Source organism: Heteronotia binoei, chromosome 17, assembly GCF_032191835.1.
Source record: "Heteronotia binoei isolate CCM8104 ecotype False Entrance Well chromosome 17, APGP_CSIRO_Hbin_v1, whole genome shotgun sequence".
Lineage (NCBI taxonomy): Eukaryota > Metazoa > Chordata > Lepidosauria > Squamata > Gekkonidae > Heteronotia > Heteronotia binoei.
This window is the reverse complement of record NC_083239.1, coordinates 54,912,820-54,932,556: the sequence shown is the minus strand read 5'-3', so window position 1 is coordinate 54,932,556 and position 19,737 is coordinate 54,912,820. Positions and strand designations below refer to the sequence as shown.

Here is a 19,737-nt window from a genome sequence, read left to right as displayed (position 1 = left end):
ACCCCCAATGCCCTGACCCAGTGGCCCAGGCTAGCCCCATCTTGGGAACTTTGCAAGGTCTGTCCTGAACATAAGAGAAGCCCTGTTGGATCAGGCCAGTGGCCCCTCCAGTCCAACACTCTGTGTCACAGAAGAACATAAGAGAAGCCCTGTTGGATCAGGCCAGTGGCCCCTCCAGTCCAACACTCTGTGTCACAGAAGAACATAAGAGAAGGCATGTTGGATCAGACCAGTGGTCCATCCAGTCCAACCCTCTGTGTCACATAAGAACATAAGAGAAGCCATGTTGGATCAGGCCAGTGGCCCATCCAGTCCAACATTCTGTGTCACATAAGAACATAAGAGAAGCCATGTTGGATCAGGCCAGTGGCCCCTCCAGTCCAACACTCTGTGTCACATAAGAACATAAGAGAAGGCATGTTGGATCAGGCCAGTGGCCCCTTCAGTCCAACAGTCTGTGTCACAGAAGAACATAAGAGAAGCCCTGTTGGATCAGGCCAATGGCTCATCCAGTCCAACACTCTGTGTCACAGAAGAACATAAGAGAAGCCATGTTGGATCAGGCCAGTGGCCCCTCCAGTCCAACACTCTGTGTCACATAAGAACATAAGAGAAGGCATGTTGGATCAGGCCAGTGGCCCCTCCAGTCCAACACTCTGTGTCACAGAAGAATAAGAGAAGCCATGTTGGATCAGGTCAATGGCGCATCCAGTTCAACACTCTGTGTCACACTTAAGAACATAAGAGAAGCCCTGTTGGATCAGGCCAGTGGCCCCTCCAGTCCAACACTCTGTGTCACAGAAGAATAAGAGAAGCCATGTTGGATCAGGCCAATGGCGCATCCAGTTCAACACTCTGTGTCACACTTAAGAACATAAGAGAAGCCCTGTTGGATCAGGCCAGTGGCCCCTCCAGTCCAACACTCTGTGTCACAGAAGAACATAAGAGAAGCCCTGTTGGATCAGGCCAGTGGCCCATCCAGTCCAGCACTCTGTGTCACATAAGAACATAAAAGAAGCCATGTTGGATCTGGCCAATGGCCCATCCAGTCCAACACTCTGTGTCACAGAAGAACATAAGAGAAGCCATGTTGGATCAGGCCAGTGGCCCATCCAGTCCAAGACTCTGTGTCACAGAAGAACATAAGAGAAGCCATGTTGGATCAGGCCAATGGCCCATCCAGTCCAACACTGTGTGTCACAGAAGAACATAAGAGAAGCCATGTTGGATCAGGCCAATGGCCCATCCAGTCCAACACTGTCACCCAGTGGCCAATATATGGGTGTGTGTATACACACACATATATATACTGTGGCTAATAGCCACTGATGGACCTCTGCTCCATATTTTTATCCAATCCCCTCTTGAAGCTGGCTATGCTTGTAGCCGCCACCACCTCCTGTGGCAGTGAATTCCACATGTTAATCACCCTTTGGGCGAAGAAGGACTTCTTTCTATCCGTTTTATCTGGTCAGTACTTAGAGGGGAGTCCACTTTGCAAGGAAGAGACGGGCAACGACTAACCGCCTCTTGAGCATCTTCTGCCTCAAAAACCCTACAGCAGCGATCCCCAACCTTTTTGGCACCAGGGACCAGTTTTGTGGAAGACAATTTTTCCAGGGACTGGGTTGGGGGGCAGTGTTTTTGGGATGATACAGTTCTGCACTTTATTTCTGTTAGTTTGGCATGGTTAAATGTGCAGACTCTTATCTGGGAGAACAGGGTTTGATTCCCCACTCCTCCACTTGCAGCCGCTGGAATGGCCTTGGGTCAGCCAGAGCTCTTGTAGGAGTTGTCCTTGAAAGGGCAGCTGCTGTGGGAGCCCTCTCAGCCCCACCCACCTCACAGGATGTCTGTTGTGGGGGGCAGAGATATAGGAGATTGTCAGCCGCTCTGAGTCTCTGATTCAGAGAGAAGGGTGGGGTATAAATCTGCAATTCTTCTGCTTCTAGCTATATACTAACTCACTGCCCACTTTATGTTTAGGATTTCTTGCCATTCCATCCTACTGTCTGATGAAGCGTGCTTGTGGCACACAAAAGCTTCCATTCTGAATAAAACTTGGTTGGTCTTAAAGGGGCAACTGGACTCTTGCTTTGTTCTGCTGCTTCAGACCAACACAGCTGCCCGCCTGGATCTACCCAAATCCTCGTGCAGTGGGTGTGGAGTGCCCCCTCTTGTCAATTGCACTGATTTGTGTGACCCGCCTCGAGTCCCAGGGAGAAAAGGGGAAGTGTGGTTCCCCGGTGGGCCAGACTAGCCTGACCTTGGAAGCTCAGCATGGTTGACTTGGATGGGAGACCACCAAGGAAGCCCAGGGTTGCTCCGCAGAGGCAGGCAACGGCCAACCATCTCTGAACATCTATTGCTTCAACCCCACCAGTTTGCTAGAAGAAGAAGATATTGGATTTGTATCCTGCCCTATACTCTGAATCTCAGTCTCAGAACGGTGACAATCTCCTTTACCTCCCCTACCCTCCCAACAGACACCCTGTGAGGTGGGTGGGGCTGAAAGAGCTCTGACAGAAACTGCTCTTTCAAGGACAACTAGGAGAGCTATGGCTGAGCCAAGGCCATGCCAGCAGCTGAGTGGGGAATCGAAGCCGGTTCTCCCAGATAAGAGTCTGCGCACTTAACCACCACACCAAACTGGCTCTCCGCTGCGACTGTAAAGCTATCTTTGCAGCTATTAGAAGGGTGAGGTCGGAAGAAGGCATTTTAAAAGGTGTGCTGCCTCTTTAAATGTGGTGGCCAGACCTCCCTTTGCTCCTGGCTCCACCCCCAAAGTCTCCTGGCTCCACCCCCAGAGTCCCCAGGCATTTCCCGCCCGGGGCCTTAGTGCGGAGTCCTCGGGGGGGCGTGGCGTGGGGCGTGGCCCCGCCCCTAGGTGGGAGGGGGCGGGCCTTCCCGGCCTTAAGAGGGGGCTGGCGCTTATTGGGGGCTTCGTGGAGAGGTGGCCGGTCCAGTGCAGTGCAGAGCCGTCGGGGAAGGTGAGGCGACCTTGGGCAGGGCAGGGGCTGGGCTGGAGCCGAGAGGCTGAGGGGGCTGCCTTGAGCTTGGGGGTCTTTTCTTCCGGGAGGCGAAGTCTCTGGCCATGCGCAGAGCGTTTCTCCCCGGCAGCCTGGGGGTCTTGCTGCCATCGAGGGGGGGCTTTCTGGAGAAGGGAGGGGGGCTGGCTGGTTTGCCCCCCCCCCCCGTGCAGGCTGCGTGCAAAACTCGCCCTAACAGCAAACTTTGTCCAGCGCGTACCGGGTTCGAGACGTGCGCGCGGCTGATCACGTGGGACGTGGTGGAGCCGGGCCTCGGCGATCTTGGCTGGGAACAGGCGTGAACTGCTTGGGCAGGCTGCTCCCTGCGGGCCCCTGGAGGTGGGGGTGGAAGCGGGAGCAGAAGGAAGTCCAGGCTGGCGGGGGGTGGAGGAGTGGCAGGGCCTCTTTTGCTTTGGCCTCCCTCGTCCTGCAGCACCTCTGAGCCGCCTTGGAGGCGACAGGCCCTTGTCGTCGGAGACTCCCGACTGTTCCTCCTTCCGCAGGCGTGGCTTGCCACCTCCTCGGGGCAGAGGCCATCCCGTCCCTGCTGCTGCTAAAACCGCGGCGGCTACCCTGGTTGGAGGGGGCGGGCGGAGAGCAAAAGCCCTCTGGGGTGGGGGCCTCTTTGCATTCCGCGGGCTGGAATTTCCCTTCCCTCCCCCTCTGGCTCTAGAAGGAGGGCCCTTCCTCCCAGGCAAAGAAACACCCCCACTGCAGCCTCCATAAGAACATCAGAGAAGCCATGTTGGATCAGGCCAGTGGCCCACCTAGTCCAAAACTCTGTGTCACACAGTGGCCAAAAATCTCAGGTGCCATCAGGAGGTCCATCAGTGGGACCGGGACACTAAAGCTCTTCTACTGTGGCCCCCCAGACACCAAGAATTCAAAGCATCACTGCCCCAGACATAAGAACATAAGAGAAGCCATGTTGGATCAGGCCAATGGCCCATCCAGTCCAACACTCTGTGTCACACAGTGGCCAAAAAACCCAGGTGCCATCAGGAGCTCCATCAGTGGGGCCAGGACACTAGAAGCTCTCCCACTGTGCCCCCCCCCCCAAGCACCAAGAATACAGAGCATCACTGCCCCAGACAAGAGTTCCAACAATGTGCCGTGTCTCTTAGCTACTGATGGACCTCTGCTCCATAGCTGTCTATGCTTGCTGCTGCCGTCACCTCCTGTGGCAGTGAATTCCACGTGTTAATCACCCTTTGGGTGAAGAAGGAGTTCCCTTTATCCGTTCTAACCCGATTGCTCCGCAATTTCACAGAATTCCCAGGAGTTCTCATATTGTGAGAAAGGGAGAAAAGGACTTCTTCCTCTACCTTCTCCATCCCGTGCATGATCTTGTCAGCCTCTCTCATGCCACCCCGCAGTCCACGTTTCTCCAAGATGAAGAGCCCCGGGCCGTATTCCCAGCCAGAGGGAGGCTCTGAAGGTGCCAACCCATTCTGGATTTGCATCAATGGAATCCGGAACGCGACAAAACTCCCCATAGCTTTTGCAATGCGATTGCAGTGGGGGATGAGGAAGCTCCCTTGCCTGGGTTATCGGGGCTGGGGCCGCGCCCCCCTGGGAACAATCCAGCCTGATCCTTGTCAGTGGGACAGGTTTTAGCTGCCCCTGGGTGTGACTCTTCTTCAAAGAGCCGAGAAGGTCTGGAGACAGCTGGGAAAGCTGATAGAACTTTCCAAAGGGGAACAATAAATCTCTGACCAGGAGAGAGGGCGGGGGCGAGTTTAAGGTCCAGCTCCTGGGGAATTATCTGATTCTTGGTTTTAAGCCAGGTTCTTAAACCAGGAGAGCCAGTTTGGTGTAGTGGTAGAGCGCGCGGACTCCAGTCTGGGAGAACCGGGTTTCATTCCTCACTCCTCCGCTTGCAGCTTCTGGAATAGCCTTGGGTCAGCCAGAGCTCTCGCAGGAGTTGTCCTTGAAAGGGCAGCTTCTGGGGAAAGCTCTCTCAGCCCCACCCACCTCACAGGGTGTCTGTTGTGGAGGGAGAAGATATAGGAGATTGTAAGGAACTCTGAGTTCACAGAGAAGGGCGGGATATAAATCTGCAGTCTTCTTCTTAACTTTGGCTCTTCTTAACTGGAGAGCCAGTTTGGTGTAGTGGTTAAGTGTGTGGACTCTTATCTGGGAGAACTGGGTTTGATTCCCCACTCCTCCACTTGCACCTGCTGGGATGGCCTTGGGTCAGCCATAGCTCTGGCAGAGGTTGTCCTTGAAAGGGCAGCAGCTGTGAGAGCCCTCTCAGCCCCACCCACCTTCTGTTGTAGGGGAGGAAGGTAAAGGAGATTGTGAGCCGCTCTGAGACTCTTTGGAGTGGAGGGCGGGATATCAATCCAATATCTTCTTTTTCGGCTGCCTGAGTCCTGTTAGGGTTGCCAGCCTCCAGGTGGTGCCTGGAGATCTCCAGGAATCAGAATTGGAAGGGACCTGCAGGGTCATCTAGTCCAACCCCCTGCACAATGCAGGAACTTCACAAATACCTCCCCCCCCCACGCACACACATCTCCTGTGACTCCTACTCCATGCCCAGATATGGCTGCTCTGTAAAGTGCAGAGACGGCTTCACTTGGAGAACAACGGAGAGTGGGCTATGTGGCGTTATCACCAACCTTCACCCAAAAATCTCCAGGAATTTCCCAACCAGGAGGTGGCAACCTTGTCTAACGGTCTGCAATCTTTACTGCAGGCCCGTGGCGCAGAGTGGTAAAGCTGCAGTACTGCAGTCCCGAGCTTTCCGCTCACAACCTGAGTTCGATCCTAGTGGAAGCTGGGTCCAGGTAGCTGGCTCACGGTTGACTCAGCCTTCAAGCCTTCTGAGGTTGGTCAAATGAGTCCCCAGCTTGCTGGGGGAAAAGTGTAGATGAATGGAGAAGGCAAGGACAAACCACCCCGTAAAAAGCCTGCTGTGAAAACGTCATGATGCGATGTCACCCCAGAGTCGGAAACGACTGGTGTTTGCACAGGGGACTACCTTTACCTTTTTTAAAGGCTAGTCCCCCCTCCCCATATGTCACTTAAAGGGAGAGGGGTTATCTTGAATTCACATACAAATTACAGTTATAAAACAAAGTTTTAGCCCAGTGGCACTGTGTAAGACCAAACAAGCAGAAACTGACTTTTGGGTATGTAGAAACCGACTTTTGCAGCTGTTACATATAGATAGAGGGTAATAGTGGCAGCAGTCTGCTTCTGTGTACACGTGCACAAATGCTTAGAATAAAAAGGTTGTTGGTCTTCAAGGAACCACTGGACTCAAACTTCATTCTGCCGCTTTAGACCAGCACAGCGACCCACCTGCATCCAAGATGCAGTCATGGAATCCTAGAGTTGGAAGGGACCTCCAGGGTCATCGAGTCCAACCCCCTGCACAATGCAGGAAACTCACAAACACCCCCCTAAATTCACAGGATCTTCATTGCTGTCAGATGGCCATCCAGCCTCTGTTTAAAAGCCTCCAAGGAAGGAGAGCCCACCACCTCCTGAAGAATCATAGAGTTGGAAGGGACCTCCAGGGCCATCTAGTCCAACCCCCTGCACAATGCAGGAAACTCACAAACACCCCCCTAAATTCACAGGATCTTCATTGCTGTCAGATGGCCATCTAACCTCTGTTTAAAAGCCTCCAAGGAAGGAGAGCCCACCGTCCCCTTAAGAATCAGAGTTGGAAGGGACCTCCAGGGCCAACTATACAGGAAACTCACAAACACCCCCCTAAATTCACAGGATCTTCATTGCTGTCAGATGGCCATCCAGCCTCTGTTTAAAAACCTCCAAGGAAGGAGAGCCCACCACCTCCCAAGGAGGAAGCCTGTTCCACTGAGGAACCGCTGTAACTGTCAGGAAGTTCTTCCTCCTGTTGAGCCGGAAACTTGATTCAACCTGTTGGTTCTGGTCCGAAACACGCAGGCTCCCTTGCTGGTTTCCAACATGACCTCGGTCCTCTCTCCCTCTGCAGTTCCTGTGGCGGGAAGGATGCGTTGCCTTCTGGTGCTCCTGCTGCTTGCGGGCCTCTGTGGAGCCCAGCTGCTCTCACAGGGAGAAGGTGAGTCTGGCCCAGAGATTGCTTCTGCAGTTGGTTCTGGAGAGTAAAAGATGTCCGTGAATGTCGGGCACAATCCCCGTTTGTGAAACACAGTAGGAATCCAGCGGCACCTTGAAGACCAACCAAGTTTTATTCGGAACGTCAGCTTTCGTGTGCATGCAGACTTCTTCAGACGAGGGGATGGGGTACAGTGAGCAGAGCTACACAGAGCTGGTGGGTTAAGAGTGTAAACTGATGCAAGGATCATATGGCAAAATAGTGGAATAAATCGGAAGACCATTTGGTCTGGATAGCATCTGCATGGGAAACCAATAAAAGGTAATAAAAGTTGCCTGTGAATTGCTCTCGCTGCAAGTCTAGGTCAAACAAAAGAAGACGGATCTCCTAGTGATGTTCTTCTCCACCTAATTTACTTCGGATTTATTCCACTATTTTGCCATTTGATCCTTGCATCAGTTTACACTCCTATGTTTAAAACAATTTTATTTAGTAACATATGGTAACAATATCTGTTTCTTGCATCGTTAATAACTTCTTTTTATCTATCCCATATATTACTTTCTAACCACCCCTCCCCCCGTTACTTGACCCCCGCCGGTGTTATTTACTTAAAATACTAACATTTAAAGGTACCCTTAACTAATTAAAACAAAGATTAATATTCTTCTTCCTTCTAAGACTAAATCATTATCAAAAATTGTCCAATGTCCTTTTATTTTCCACTCTTTTTCTACATATCTTCTAAACTTTTTCCACTCCATCTTAAAAACTTTTAAATTATAGTCTCTTAAAATTCTTGTTAATTTGTCCATTTCACTCTATGTCATAACTTTTACAATCCAATCCCATTTTTCTGGTATTTTTTTCTTGCTTCCACAACTGCGCATACAATGTCCTAGCAGCTGAAAGCAAGTACCAGATTATAGTTCTATCTTCTTTTGGAAATTTTTCCATTTGTAATCCCAACAGAAAAGTCTCTGCAACTTTCTTAAATTCGTATCCCAAGATCCTAGAAATTTCTTGTTGAATCATCTGCCAATACTTTTTTGCTCTTTCACAAGTCCACCACATATGGTAGAAAGAACCTTCATGTTTTTTACATTTCCTACATCTATCTGGCATCTTGTTGCTCATCTTTGCCAACTTTTTAGGAGTCATATACCATCTGTACATCATTTTAAAACAGTTCTCGTATCAGTCTACACTCCTAACCCACCAGCTCTAAGTAGCTCTGCTCACTGTACCCCATTCCCTCGTCTGAAGAAGCGTGCAGGTGCACGAAAGCTTCCGTTCTGAATAAAACTTGATTGGTCTTAAAAGTGCAACTTGACTCCTGCTTTGTTCTGCTGCTTCAGACCGGCACGGCTGCCCGCCTGGATAGATCCACATGGAAGGCCTGTTTGGGGGTGGGGGGAAGACGCAGAATGTGCAGCTTTCTGCTCAGTGTTAACTGCTGGAACAGAGGGGTGGATGTAAAATGTTACCTCTGGGAATTGGTGCCTGTTCCGTCCTTGGGTGCCTGGAGGTCAAATGTGGGGGGGGGAGGATCTTGCCTTCACATGCCCTCTTAGGTCTGCTGACTCCTGCTGGAAGCTCTGGACTGGTGGGGTCCTTGCTGCCAGTCATGGAACTGCAGGGTCTCTCCATTTGCACTAGGCAGCTGGTCCTTGGGGCAAAGAGAGACAGAGAATCATAGAGCTGGAAGAAGACTGCAGATTTATACCCCGCCCTTCTCTCTGAATCAGCGTCTCAGAGCACCTTACAATCGCCTTTATCTTCTTCCCCCACAACAGACAGTCTGTGAGGTGGGTGGGGCTGAGAGAGCTCTGACAGAAGCTGCCCTTTCAAGGACAACTCCTGTGAGAACTATAGCTGACCCAAGGCCATTCCAGCAGCTGTAAGCGGAGGAGGGGAGAATCAAACCTGGTTCTCCCAGATAAGAGTCTAAGAGTCCGTGCACTTAACCACTACACCAAACTGGCTCTCTAAGAAGAAGATATTGGATTTATACTCCACCCTTCACTCTGAATCTCAGAGACTCAGAGCAGCTTACAATCTATCTTCTCCCCCCACAACAGACACCCTGTGAGGGGGTGGGGCTGAGAGAGCTCTGACAGAAACTGCCCTTTCAAGGACAACTCCTGTGAGAACTATAGCTGACCCAAGGCCATTCCAGCAGCTGTAAGCGGAGGAGGGGAGAATCAAACCCAGATAAGAGTCTGTGCACTTCGCCACTGCAGCAAACTGGCTCCCTAAGGGACCTCAAGGGGCATCTAGTCCACCCCCTGCACAATAGAGAAAATTTCCAACTCCCATAGTGACCCCTGCCCTGTGCCAAGAGAAAGGCAAAAATCCTCTAGGATTTCTGGACCAAGCTGGCCTGGAGGAACGTTCCTTCCTGACCCCACAGTGGCGATCAGTGGGGTGGAATTCTAGCAGGAGCTCCTTTGCATATTAGGCCACACACCCCTGATGTAGCCAATCCTCCTGGAGCTTACAGTAGGCCCTGTACTAACAGCCCTGTAAGCTCCTGGAGGATTGGCTACATCAGGGGGGTGCGGCCTAATATGCAAAGGAGCTCCTGCTAGAATTCCGCCCCTGGCAATCAGTCTTCCCCCCGGCATGCCAGAAAGGGTAATGGGAACTAGCAGCCCTCGTCCTTTCCTGCCCTCCCTCTTCAGAGCTGCCTAAATCCAGCTGTCAGACAGATGTTTGTCTCAGGCCTTGTCCTTGCTGTGGGCGATTGTGTCCTCCTCCCCCTACCCTGACTCTCCTTCTCAAGAACTGGCTTGCTGCAGGCGAGGGCGGACCAGGGTTGAGGTCGCCGTGGAAGGAGAAAACCACTTCCTGAAGCCCGAGCATGGAGACTGAAGGGGAAGTAGGATGGTGATCTGGGGCAGGGTAGAGATCTCCATTCTGCAACCGTGTCTGAGGGAAGGGGCAACGTGACATGGTGGCTGGCAAGGCTCCCTCTAAGCCAGGGGTATCAAACATGCCACCTGGGGGCCAAATCAGACCCCCCGCCCCTAAGCTGTCATCTGTTGCCTTCTCCCTCTCTCTTGCTTCCTTCTGCATCATAGTTTGCTTTGACAGGCTTGCTCAATCGCACAGCAAAGCTACAGAGCAAAACCTCTATTTTTTCCATTGACTAAGGATCCTCCCTTGGGAGGGGGGGAAGGGAAAGCAGAGCTTATTTTTACAGGCTTCCCAATTGCACAGCAAAGCTACTGAGCCAAGCCTCTCTTCCTTCTCTTGGCTGAGGCTCCTCCCCTCCTGGTCCCCTGGGGAAGGAAGGAAAGAGCCAGAGCTTCCTTTGCCCAGTTCCCTGGATCCCATGGGAGAGATAGAAAGAAAGTACCTTTAAGACCAACGAGTGCTAACATTTTAAGCATGTTTTAAGTATTTTGTTTTTAATCTTTAATTGTGTTTGTCTGTGTCCTGTATAAAGTTTACATCTCTGCTACCTAATCTTAAATAGGTACACAAACGGCCCGGCCTGACATGGCCCCTCCCAACAAAGTCTCATTGGTTAGATCTGGCCCTCATAACAAATGAGTTTGACATCCCTGCTCTATGCTGTGGAGTTTTGTGAGCAAAAATTCTACTTTGTGAGCTACTGGCATTTAAAGTTGTGGGGAAAAAAGGAAAGGTCCCCTGTGCAAGCACCAGTCGTTTCCGACTCTGGGGTGACGTTGCTTTCACAACGTTTTCACGGCAGACTTTTTAGGGGTGGTTTGCCATTGCCTTCCCCAGTCATCTACGCTTTCCCCCCAGCAAACTGGGGACTCATTTTACCCACCTCGGAAGGATGGAAGGCTAAGTCAACCTCGAGCCGGCTACCTGAAAACCCGGCTTCTGCTGGGGATCGAAGTCAGGGCGTGAGCAGAGCTTAGGACTGCAGCTTTAACACTCTGCGCCACGGGGCTCTTTAAAGTTGTGAGCTGCTGCATAAATTAGTGTGCTCTGGGGCCATCCTTCCTGTGTGAGCCATAGGCTAAATATCTGTGAGCTAGCTCACACTAAATCAGCTTAGAGAGAACTCTGGTGGCTGGGTGTGGCAGAGGATTTCCACTGAGTGGCACAGAACAGCTGTAAAGGAAGCTGCCCTTGAAGACTGTTCAGAAGCTAAAGCTAGTGCAGAACGCTGCAGCTAGACTGCTGCTCAGGGTCAACTACTAGCACAATAGATCCCCAATATTACAGCAATCTCAAGTCTGCTGCAGGGCCCAATTTAGGGTGTTGGTTTCATCCTTTGAAGCCTGACATGACTTGGGACCAGGATGTCTGAAGGGCTGCCCTCTCCTGGAAATTAAGATTGCGTCAATTGAAGAGTACATGAGACAGGGCCTTTTTGGTGGCAGCCCCACAATTTCCCCAGGGAGGTGCACCTGGCCCCTCCACTGTCTATTTTTAGGAGGTGCTGGAGACAGTTTTATTTAAGTTGGTTTACTAGCAGTTCTATTGTAGGCTAATGTAGGGTCATGAATGGTTATTTGTTTTAGATGTATTTAAATTGTTTATGTATATGTCTTTTCTTTAGTGTTGATGTGTTGGTATGTTTGTGGAAGAGCACCTCATTTCGTTGCTCTCATTTTCCTTTTTTGAGAACAATGACAATAAATTTATCTATCTATCTAACTATCTATCTATCTATCTATCTATCTATCTATCTATCTATCTATTTCCTTTTTAAATATATTGATTAGGTTTTTAGGTAAAATAGGAAGGGGGGGTAGAAGGGAAGGGAAAAGGGTGGGGTATATGAATTAAAATTTTGTGGTTTCTACTTCTACATTATTCATTTCATATCCTCATCATCAATATTAGTCGTCTTACAACACTTCTGCAACTACATCTTATAAGTCATTAATTCATATCTCTTAAAACTCCTGCTAGAACAAGAATAGCTATATATATTTTACTAGCAGTTCTAAACTGTGATTTTAATGTATGTACTTTTATATATTCCATTTTATGTTCTCAGCCACCTTGAGCTCGGCAAAGAAGAAAGGCGGTGGCTCATAAATGCTTTACATAAATTTACTTACTTAATTAATTTGTACACGCACGCATCCCTGAGCCCAGCTCAGAGCAGCAGGTAACAGCTTATAAATATACAGCTTACATCTATTAAAATAGAACATACGATTAATCAGTCCATAAATGCCATGAGATCAATAAAAGAACTTTTCTCTGTGCCTTATTATTATTATTATTATTTTTTGCCTTGCAGGGTGTGGGAAACCAAACCTGCCGCTCCACAGTGCCCCCCTATGCCAGCCACCTATGTGCAAAGAGCCCCTGGAAAATGGCTCATTTGAAGCCGGCACCATGCTGGAGTACGTCTGCCAACCTGGTTATACTTTCGCCAGCCTGCCTGGCCTTGTCATCTGCCACGGAGGGGAATGGCACATGGTTCAGGATATCCGTTGCAAGGCCCAAGGAAGTAAGAATTTTCTCCCTCCCTCCCTACCCCCCACCCCCACGCGTGCTCTCTCCACCCAGAACACCCCTTTCCTCGTGCTGTCTGGAGCAGAACAACTTGGGCAAGATAAGCAAACGTGCATAATGGGATGTGGATGTTTCCTACACCCCAAGGTGAAGTCAATCTGACTTCAATACTGGGAAAGTTGGTAGAAAGCATTATCAAGGACAGAATGAGTAGGCACATTGATGAACACAAGTTATTGAGGAAGACTCAGCATGGGTTCTGTAAGGGAAGATCTTGCCTCACTAACCTGTTACATTTCCTTGAGGGGGTGAACAAACATGTGGACAAAGGGGACCCAATAGCTGTTGTTTACCTTGACTTCCAGAAAGCGTTTGATAAAGTTCCTCATCAAAGGCTCCTTAGAAAGCTTGAGAGTCATGGAGTAAAAGGACAGGTCCTCTTGTGGATCAAAAACTGGCTAATGAATAGGAAGCAGAGAGTGAGTATAAATGGGCAGTCTTCGCAGTGGAGGACGGTAAGCAGTGGGGTGCCACAAGGCTCGATACTGGGTCCCATGCTCTTTAACTTGTTCATTAATGATTTGGAGTTGGGAGTAAGCAGTGAAGTAGCCAAGTTTGCAGATGACACTAAATTGTTCAGGGTGGTGAGAACCAGAGAGGATTGTGAGGCACTCCAAAGGGATCTGTTGAGGCTGAGTGAGTGGGCGTCAACATGGCAGATGAGGTTCAGTGTGGCCAAGTGCAAAGTAATGCACATTGGGGCCAAGAATCCCAGCTACCAATACAAGTTGATGGGTTGTGAACTGGCAGAGACTGACCAAGAGAGAGATCTTGGGGTCGTGGTAGATAACTCACTGAAAATGTGAAGACAGTGTGTGATTGCAATAAAAAAGGCCAACGCCATGCTGGGAATTATTCAGAAGGGAATTGAAAACAAATCAGCCAGTATCATAATGCCCCTGTATAAATCAATGTGGACAAAGAAGTACTTTTCTCCCTTTCTCAAAATACAAGAACTCGTGGGCATTCAATGAAATTGCTGAGCAGTCAGGTTAAAACAGATGTGGACAAAAGTCTCATTTGGAATACTGTGTGCAGTTCTGGTCGCCGCACCTCAAAAAGGATATTATAGCATTGGAAAAAGTCCAGAAAAGGGCAACTAGAAAGATTAAAGGTTTGGAACACTTTCCCTATGAAGAAAAGTTAAAACGCTTGGGGCTCTTTAGCTTGGAAAAACGTCGACTGTGAGGTGACATGATAAAAGTTTACAAGATTATGCATGGGATGGAGAAAGTAGAGAAAGAAGTCCTTAACAGAAAATATGAAAAAAGTTTTGAATGATCCAATTGAAAAAATAGAAATTGAAGCAGTGATTAATGCAATGAAAAATGGAAAAGCACCTGGGCCAGATGGATATACAGCTAAATTTTTTAAAACCTTCAAAGAGGAGTTAATTCCGAAACTTCAGAAATTGATGAACATGATAAGAATAAAAGGGAAAATACCAAATTTCCAAAAGAAGATAGAACTATAATTTGGTACTTGCTTTCAGTTGCTATGACATTGTATGCACCGTTGTGGAAGCAAGAAAAAATACCAGAGAAATGGGATTGGTTGTAAAAGTTATGACATGGAGTGAAATGGACAAATTAACAAGAATTTTAAGAGACTATGATTTAGAAGTTTTTAAGATGGAGTGGAAAAAGTTTAGAAGATATGTAGAAAAAGAGTGGAAAATAAAAGGACATTGGACAATTTTTGATAGTGATTAAGAATTAGAAGGAAGAAGGATATTAATCTTTGGTTTTATTAGTTAAGAGTACTTTTAAATATTAGTATTTTAAGTAAATAACACCGGTGGGGTCAAGTAACGGGGGGAGGGATGGTTAGAAAGCAATATATGGGATAGATAAAAAGAAGTTATTAATGATGCAAGAAATAGATATTGTTACCATATGTTACTAAATAAAATTGTTTTAAAGCCCTTCCACTTTGCTCCCCCTCCCAAGCACCTAGAATACAGAGCATCGCTGCCCCAGACAATTCCAACAATATGCTGTGGCTAATAGCCACTGATGGACCTCAGCCCCCTATTTTTATCCAATCCCCTCTTGAAGCTGGCTATGCTTGTAGCCACCACCACCTCTTGTGGCAGTGAATTCCACGTGTTAATCACCCTTTGGGTGAAGAAGGACTTCCTTTTATCCGTTTTAACCTGACTGCTCAGCAATCTCATGAAATGCCCACGAGTTCTTGTATTGTGAGAAAGGGAGAAAAGGACTTCTTTCTCTACTTTCTTCATCCCAAGCATAATCTTGTAAACCTGTATCATGTCACCCCGCAGTCGACTTTTCTCCAAGCTAAAGAGCCCCAAGTGTTTTAACCTTTCTTCATAGGGAAAGTGTTCCAACCCTTTAATCATTCTAGTTGCCCTTTTCTGCACTTTTTCCAATGCTATAATATCCTTTTTGAGGTGCGGTGACTCTTGGCACGGTAAGTTGCCTTTAATTCCACAAGTTAACCCCCACTTTCCCTGGGCCCCACTGTAGCCACAGGCCTGGGCCTCATGCCCCTGATGTAGCCCCTTATGTCCTTCTGGAGCTTACAGTAGCCTCCGTACAAAGAGCCCTGCAAACTGGAGGATTGGCTAGGCTACATCACGGTTGTGTGGCCTAACATGCAAAGGAGTTCCTGCTACAAAAAAAGCCCTGTTCATTAGAGATTTCTATGGCTGAACAAACTGCCCCGTGTCGGAGAGTGGTAAAGCTGCAGTACTGCAGCCCGAGCTTCTCCGCTCACGACCGGAGTTCGATCCCTGTGGAAGCTGGGTTCAGGTAGCTGGCTCAAGGTTGACTTAGCCTTCCATCCTTCCAAGGTCAGTCAAATGAGTCCCCAGTTTGCTGGGGGGGGGGAAGTGTAGATGACTGGGGAAGGCAAGGGCAAACCACCCCAGAAAAAGTCTGCCGTGAAAACATTGTGATGCGATGTCTCCCCAGAATTGGAAACGACTGGTGCTTGCGCAGGGGACTACCTTTACCTTTTATGACTTAACAGGGCATCTGAAATCTACCTTGAGCCTCAGTGAGAGAGGCAAGCTACAAACAAAAGTTTGCAACAACACTAATTTTATTTCCTCCAACTTTCTGTTGTCTCCCCCTCCCAGCCTCTGTGACCCCACCCGCCAGCTCCTTCTCTCTTGCCAGCTCCATCCCTCTGATGGCAGGCACCTTGGTCTTGCTTTCATCCTTGATCCTGGCTCTTACACTCTGCTTTCTAGTCGCCAGATCCGCACGCTCCCCTTGCGGCTGCACCAGGTGAGTTCTCAGCATCAAGGTTGATTTGGAACCCTCTTCCCTGGGGCAGAAGTGCGCTGTCTTCTTGCAACTAAGCGGGAAGGCTTCTGGAGTTATGGGCCATTGGCCTGATCAAACATGGCTTCTCTTACGTTCTTATGTCTTACTTGTAAGGCAACAGTGCGTGGGGGGGGGAGCTTCTGGAGTTCTTGCCGTGCTGGGGGACTTCTTGTTGGCCCCTGTGGTCTGATCCAAAGAAGAAGAAGAATTGCAGTGAGACCCAGTTTGGTGTAGTGGTTAAGTGTGCGGACTCTTATCTGGGAGAACCGGGTTTGATTCTCCACTCCTCCACTTGCAGCTGCTGGAATGGCCTTGGGTCAGCCAGAGCTCTGGCAGAGGTTGTTCTTGAAAGAGCAGCTGCTGTGAGAGCCCTCTCAGCCGCACCCACCTCACAGGGTGTCTGTTGTGGAGGAGGAAGGGAAAGGAGATTGTGAGCCGCTCTGAGACTCCTTGGAGTGGAGGGCTGGATATAAATCCAATATCTTCATCTTCTTCTTCTTCAGATTTATACCCCGCCCTTCTCTCTGAATCAGAGACTCAGAGTGGCTTACAATCTCCTTTATCTTCTCCCCCCCACCCACAGCAAACACCCTGTGAGGTGGGTGGGACTGAGAGGGCTCTCACAGCAGCTGCCCTTTTAAGGACAAGTCCTGTGAGAGCTACGGCTGACCCAAGGCCATTCCAGCAGCTGCAAGTGGAGGAGCGGGGAATCAAACCCGGTTCTCCCAGATAAGAGTCCATGCACTTAACCACTACACCAAACTGGCTCTCACACCAAAATGACTTCTCTCATGTTCCTGTGTCTGGGGCAGTGATGCTCTGTATTCTTGGTGCTTGGGGAGCCACAGTGGGAGGGTTCTGGCCCCACTGGGGGACTTCCTGATGGTCCCTGGGTTTTGGCCCCTGTGGGACAGACTGTTGGGCTGGAGAGGCCAGTGGCCTGACCCAACATGGCTTCTCTCATGTTCTTATGTCTGGGGCAGTGATGCCCTTGGTACTTGGGGGGGCCAGATTGGGAGGGCTTTTGGAGTTTTGGCCCCACTGGTGGACCTCCTGATGGCCCCTGGGTTTTGGCCACTGTGGGACCCTGTGTTTGGATCAGGTGGGCCATTGGCCTCATCCAGTAATGATGCCCTTGGTACTTGGGGGGGGGGCAGAGTGGGAGGGCTTCTGGAGTTTTGGCCCCACTGGTGGACCTCCTGATGGCCCCTGGGTTTTGGCTACTGTGGGACCCTGTGTTTGGATCAGGTGGGCCATTGGCCTCATCCAGTAATGATGCCCTTGGTACTTGGGGGGGGGGGGGCAGAGTGCGAGGGCTTCTGGAGTTTTGGCCCCACTGGTGGACCTCCTGATGGCCCCTGGGTTTTGGCCACTGTGGGACCCTGTGTTTGGATCAGGTGGGCCATTGGCCTCATCCAGTAATGATGCCCTTGGTACTTGGGGGGGGGGGCAGAGTGCGAGGGCTTCTGGAGTTTTGGCCCCACTGGTGGACCTCTTGATGGCCCCTGGGTTTTGGCTACTGTGGGACCCTGTGTTTGGATCAGGTGGGCCATTGGCCTCATCCAGTATAACTTCTCTTAGGTTATGTTTCCTCCGTTCCTCTTTTGTGGAGGAGGGAGCCTTCCCCAGCACTTGGCTTTCTGAGTTCCAGGAGGAGTGGGGAGGGAGAAGGTGGCAAATGCTTCACAATCCGTTGATTTCCAATTCTCCATTACCTGAGCGGGCAGGGGGCTGTCCGCTTCTCTCTCCCTTGTTGCCCCACTTTGCTTCTGGACTGGCGTACAGGGCTATAAGATTCCTTAACTCCCCCCCCCCCATGATGCCCACCGACATTTCCTGAAAACAAGGGGTTTTTTTTAGAAAGTGGGTGGGGCTTTCCCAGCCAGGCTTCTGATTGGCTGTTTGAGTTTTGATTGTGCAGGTTTTTAAGAAGACCCTCACTGGGCAGCTGAAGAGAAGCTGCGGTGGCCATTTTGTATCTGGTGCCACCTTTTGTGGTGGCCATTTTGTGACTGTGCCCACTACGCTGTGTGAGAACTCATGCTGTGTTTTGGCTTGCGGGACTCCCATGGGGTTGTGTTTTCTTCCTGACAGCCAGGCGTACGAAACCTTGGAAGACTCGGACTTCGTGGTGGAGGGCATGAATGCGCTGGGTGCGAATCACGTGGAGGACGCCTCTGTGTCCCTCCCCTCCTACGATGAGGCAGTCTACGGTCACACGGGGGCTTCTGCACCACCTGCTATCCCAGGCCTGATACCCCTCGTTCTTTCGGTTCAGCCAGAAGTGTCGGGCCGCAGCTGTGTGCCAGGGGGGTCCCGGGGGGTGGAAGACCCTCCGCCCTCCTACCAAGAGGCTATGGCTGAAGACCCCCTTGTGGCAGAGAGTGCTCTAGGTCGACAGCTGGCTGAGAGATGGCCAATGTTGCCTGCGTTCCACCAGGGAAAGTGAACTGAGCTGAGTCCCAGAGCCTTCCCCATGCTGGGGTGGGGGAGCGGCTGCTGTTCTCCAAAATTCTGCAACGTCCAATGGGGGCTTCAGCAGCTGGAAGACCCAAGCGACAGTTGCGGCTTCCAAATAAAGCTCCGCCCCCTCCCGTCAGCTGGAAGGGAAAGGGGGTGGAGCCCACCATCAGTGCCTGAGGACCAATGGGCTGCTTCCCCACCCTGGAAGGGCACGCCCTCTTCTTCCATTTGACGGCTGGCCTGTCTGTCGTGACAAAATGAGAGTCCAGATTCTCTCCAACGTCTTTCTGTTCTGGATAGAGATTCTCTTAAGCTGTTGTTTTTTTTTTTTAATGTTTTATTTTATTTTATTGTCTTATTGAAGCTGCTATAGGGTGTTCTCCTCCCCCCCAAAAAGCACAAGGAGTCTTTATTTGTGTATGTGTGTGTGGGTGGGGGGGTGTTGTTCACGCACAGCTCACACATGTGTTGCAGAAGAACTTCTCCCTCATGCACAGTTTACAGGGTGCCAACTCCCGGATAACTACCTGATAATCTGTTGACTCTGATCCGGTGAATATTCTCCAAAGGTGGTCTGGTGGTTTAAAAAACATTACCTTTGGTCTGTGGATTATTAATTTTCCTTTTTTGTCTTTTAACTTTCTAAACCACGAGGCATCCCAAATGAGAATTGGGCGGCTGAACGGCTTTTAATCGTCGGTGGTGGGGAAATTGGCCTTATTTAAAATTAAAAAGTTTTCTAAACAGCTGGTTGTCTTGACAGTCCTTCTTCCCTGCCCTGCTCTTTTGTGTAGGGCCGCACTGGCCTCTCCTCCCACCCCAGAGTGTGAAAGAGCAGCATAGCAATGGGGAGGGGGAAGTGAGTGAAGTTTGCACAAAGGGGCATTGAGGGAGACCCACCCGAACACTCTCTGTGCAGAAAGAAGAGACAGAGTCCTGTCCAGATCTCTTCTGGCTGGATGGGTGGGGTAAATCCCAAAGTCTTCCTGCCAGAGTGGGTGGGGCGGGTGTTGAAAACCTGCTTGGTCTGTTTGGGAGGGAGTGTCCCCCCCCCCACAGAAAGGACAGAGGGAGGGGTGTTCGGAGAAACGGAGCACAAAGGGTTCCTCTGGAGTAGCTGGGACTGAGCTGAGCCATGGAGGCATTTTGGCTCGCCTGGGCTGTCTCTGATCTCCAGGAGAGTTGGCACCTGGTGCCGTGTCTTTATTCCCCCTTTCTGTGCAAAAGAGCGGCCCCGTGGCGCAGAGTGGTAAAGCAGCAGTACTGCATTGCTGTGATCTGAACTCTCTGCTCATGGCCTCAGTTCGATTCTGGCGGAAGCTGGATTCAGGTAGCCAACTCGAGGTTGACTCAGCCTTCCATCCTTTTGAGGTCGGTCAAATGAGTC

General features: G+C 50.1%; 1 protein-coding gene across 1 annotated transcript; it reads left to right on the top strand.

Moving 5' to 3' along the window:
- Nucleotides 1-2,889: 2,889 nt before the first annotated feature.
- On the top strand, nucleotides 2,890-19,096 carry LOC132585691 (sushi domain-containing protein 6-like). Its single transcript, XM_060257561.1, has 5 exons — nucleotides 2,890-2,990; nucleotides 6,997-7,083; nucleotides 12,317-12,529; nucleotides 15,698-15,848; nucleotides 17,982-19,096. The coding sequence occupies exons 2-5, from the start codon at nucleotides 7,014-7,016 to the stop codon at nucleotides 18,334-18,336; spliced, it is 789 nt and encodes a 262-aa protein (XP_060113544.1). The 5' UTR covers nucleotides 2,890-2,990; nucleotides 6,997-7,013; the 3' UTR covers nucleotides 18,337-19,096.
- The last annotated feature ends 641 nt before the right edge of the window (nucleotides 19,097-19,737 follow it).

Bases quoted from the DNA above. Each gene is read 5' to 3' on its own strand.
- LOC132585691 (XM_060257561.1), top strand. From the start codon at position 7,014: ATGCGTTGCCTTCTGGTGCTCCTGCTGCTTGCGGGCCTCTGTGGAGCC. The intron at 7,084-12,316 runs GTGAGTCTGGCC...TTTGCCTTGCAG, and splicing joins GCTGCTCTCACAGGGAGAAG to GGTGTGGGAAACCAAACCTG. The intron at 15,849-17,981 runs GTGAGTTCTCAG...TCTTCCTGACAG, and splicing joins TCCCCTTGCGGCTGCACCAG to CCAGGCGTACGAAACCTTGG.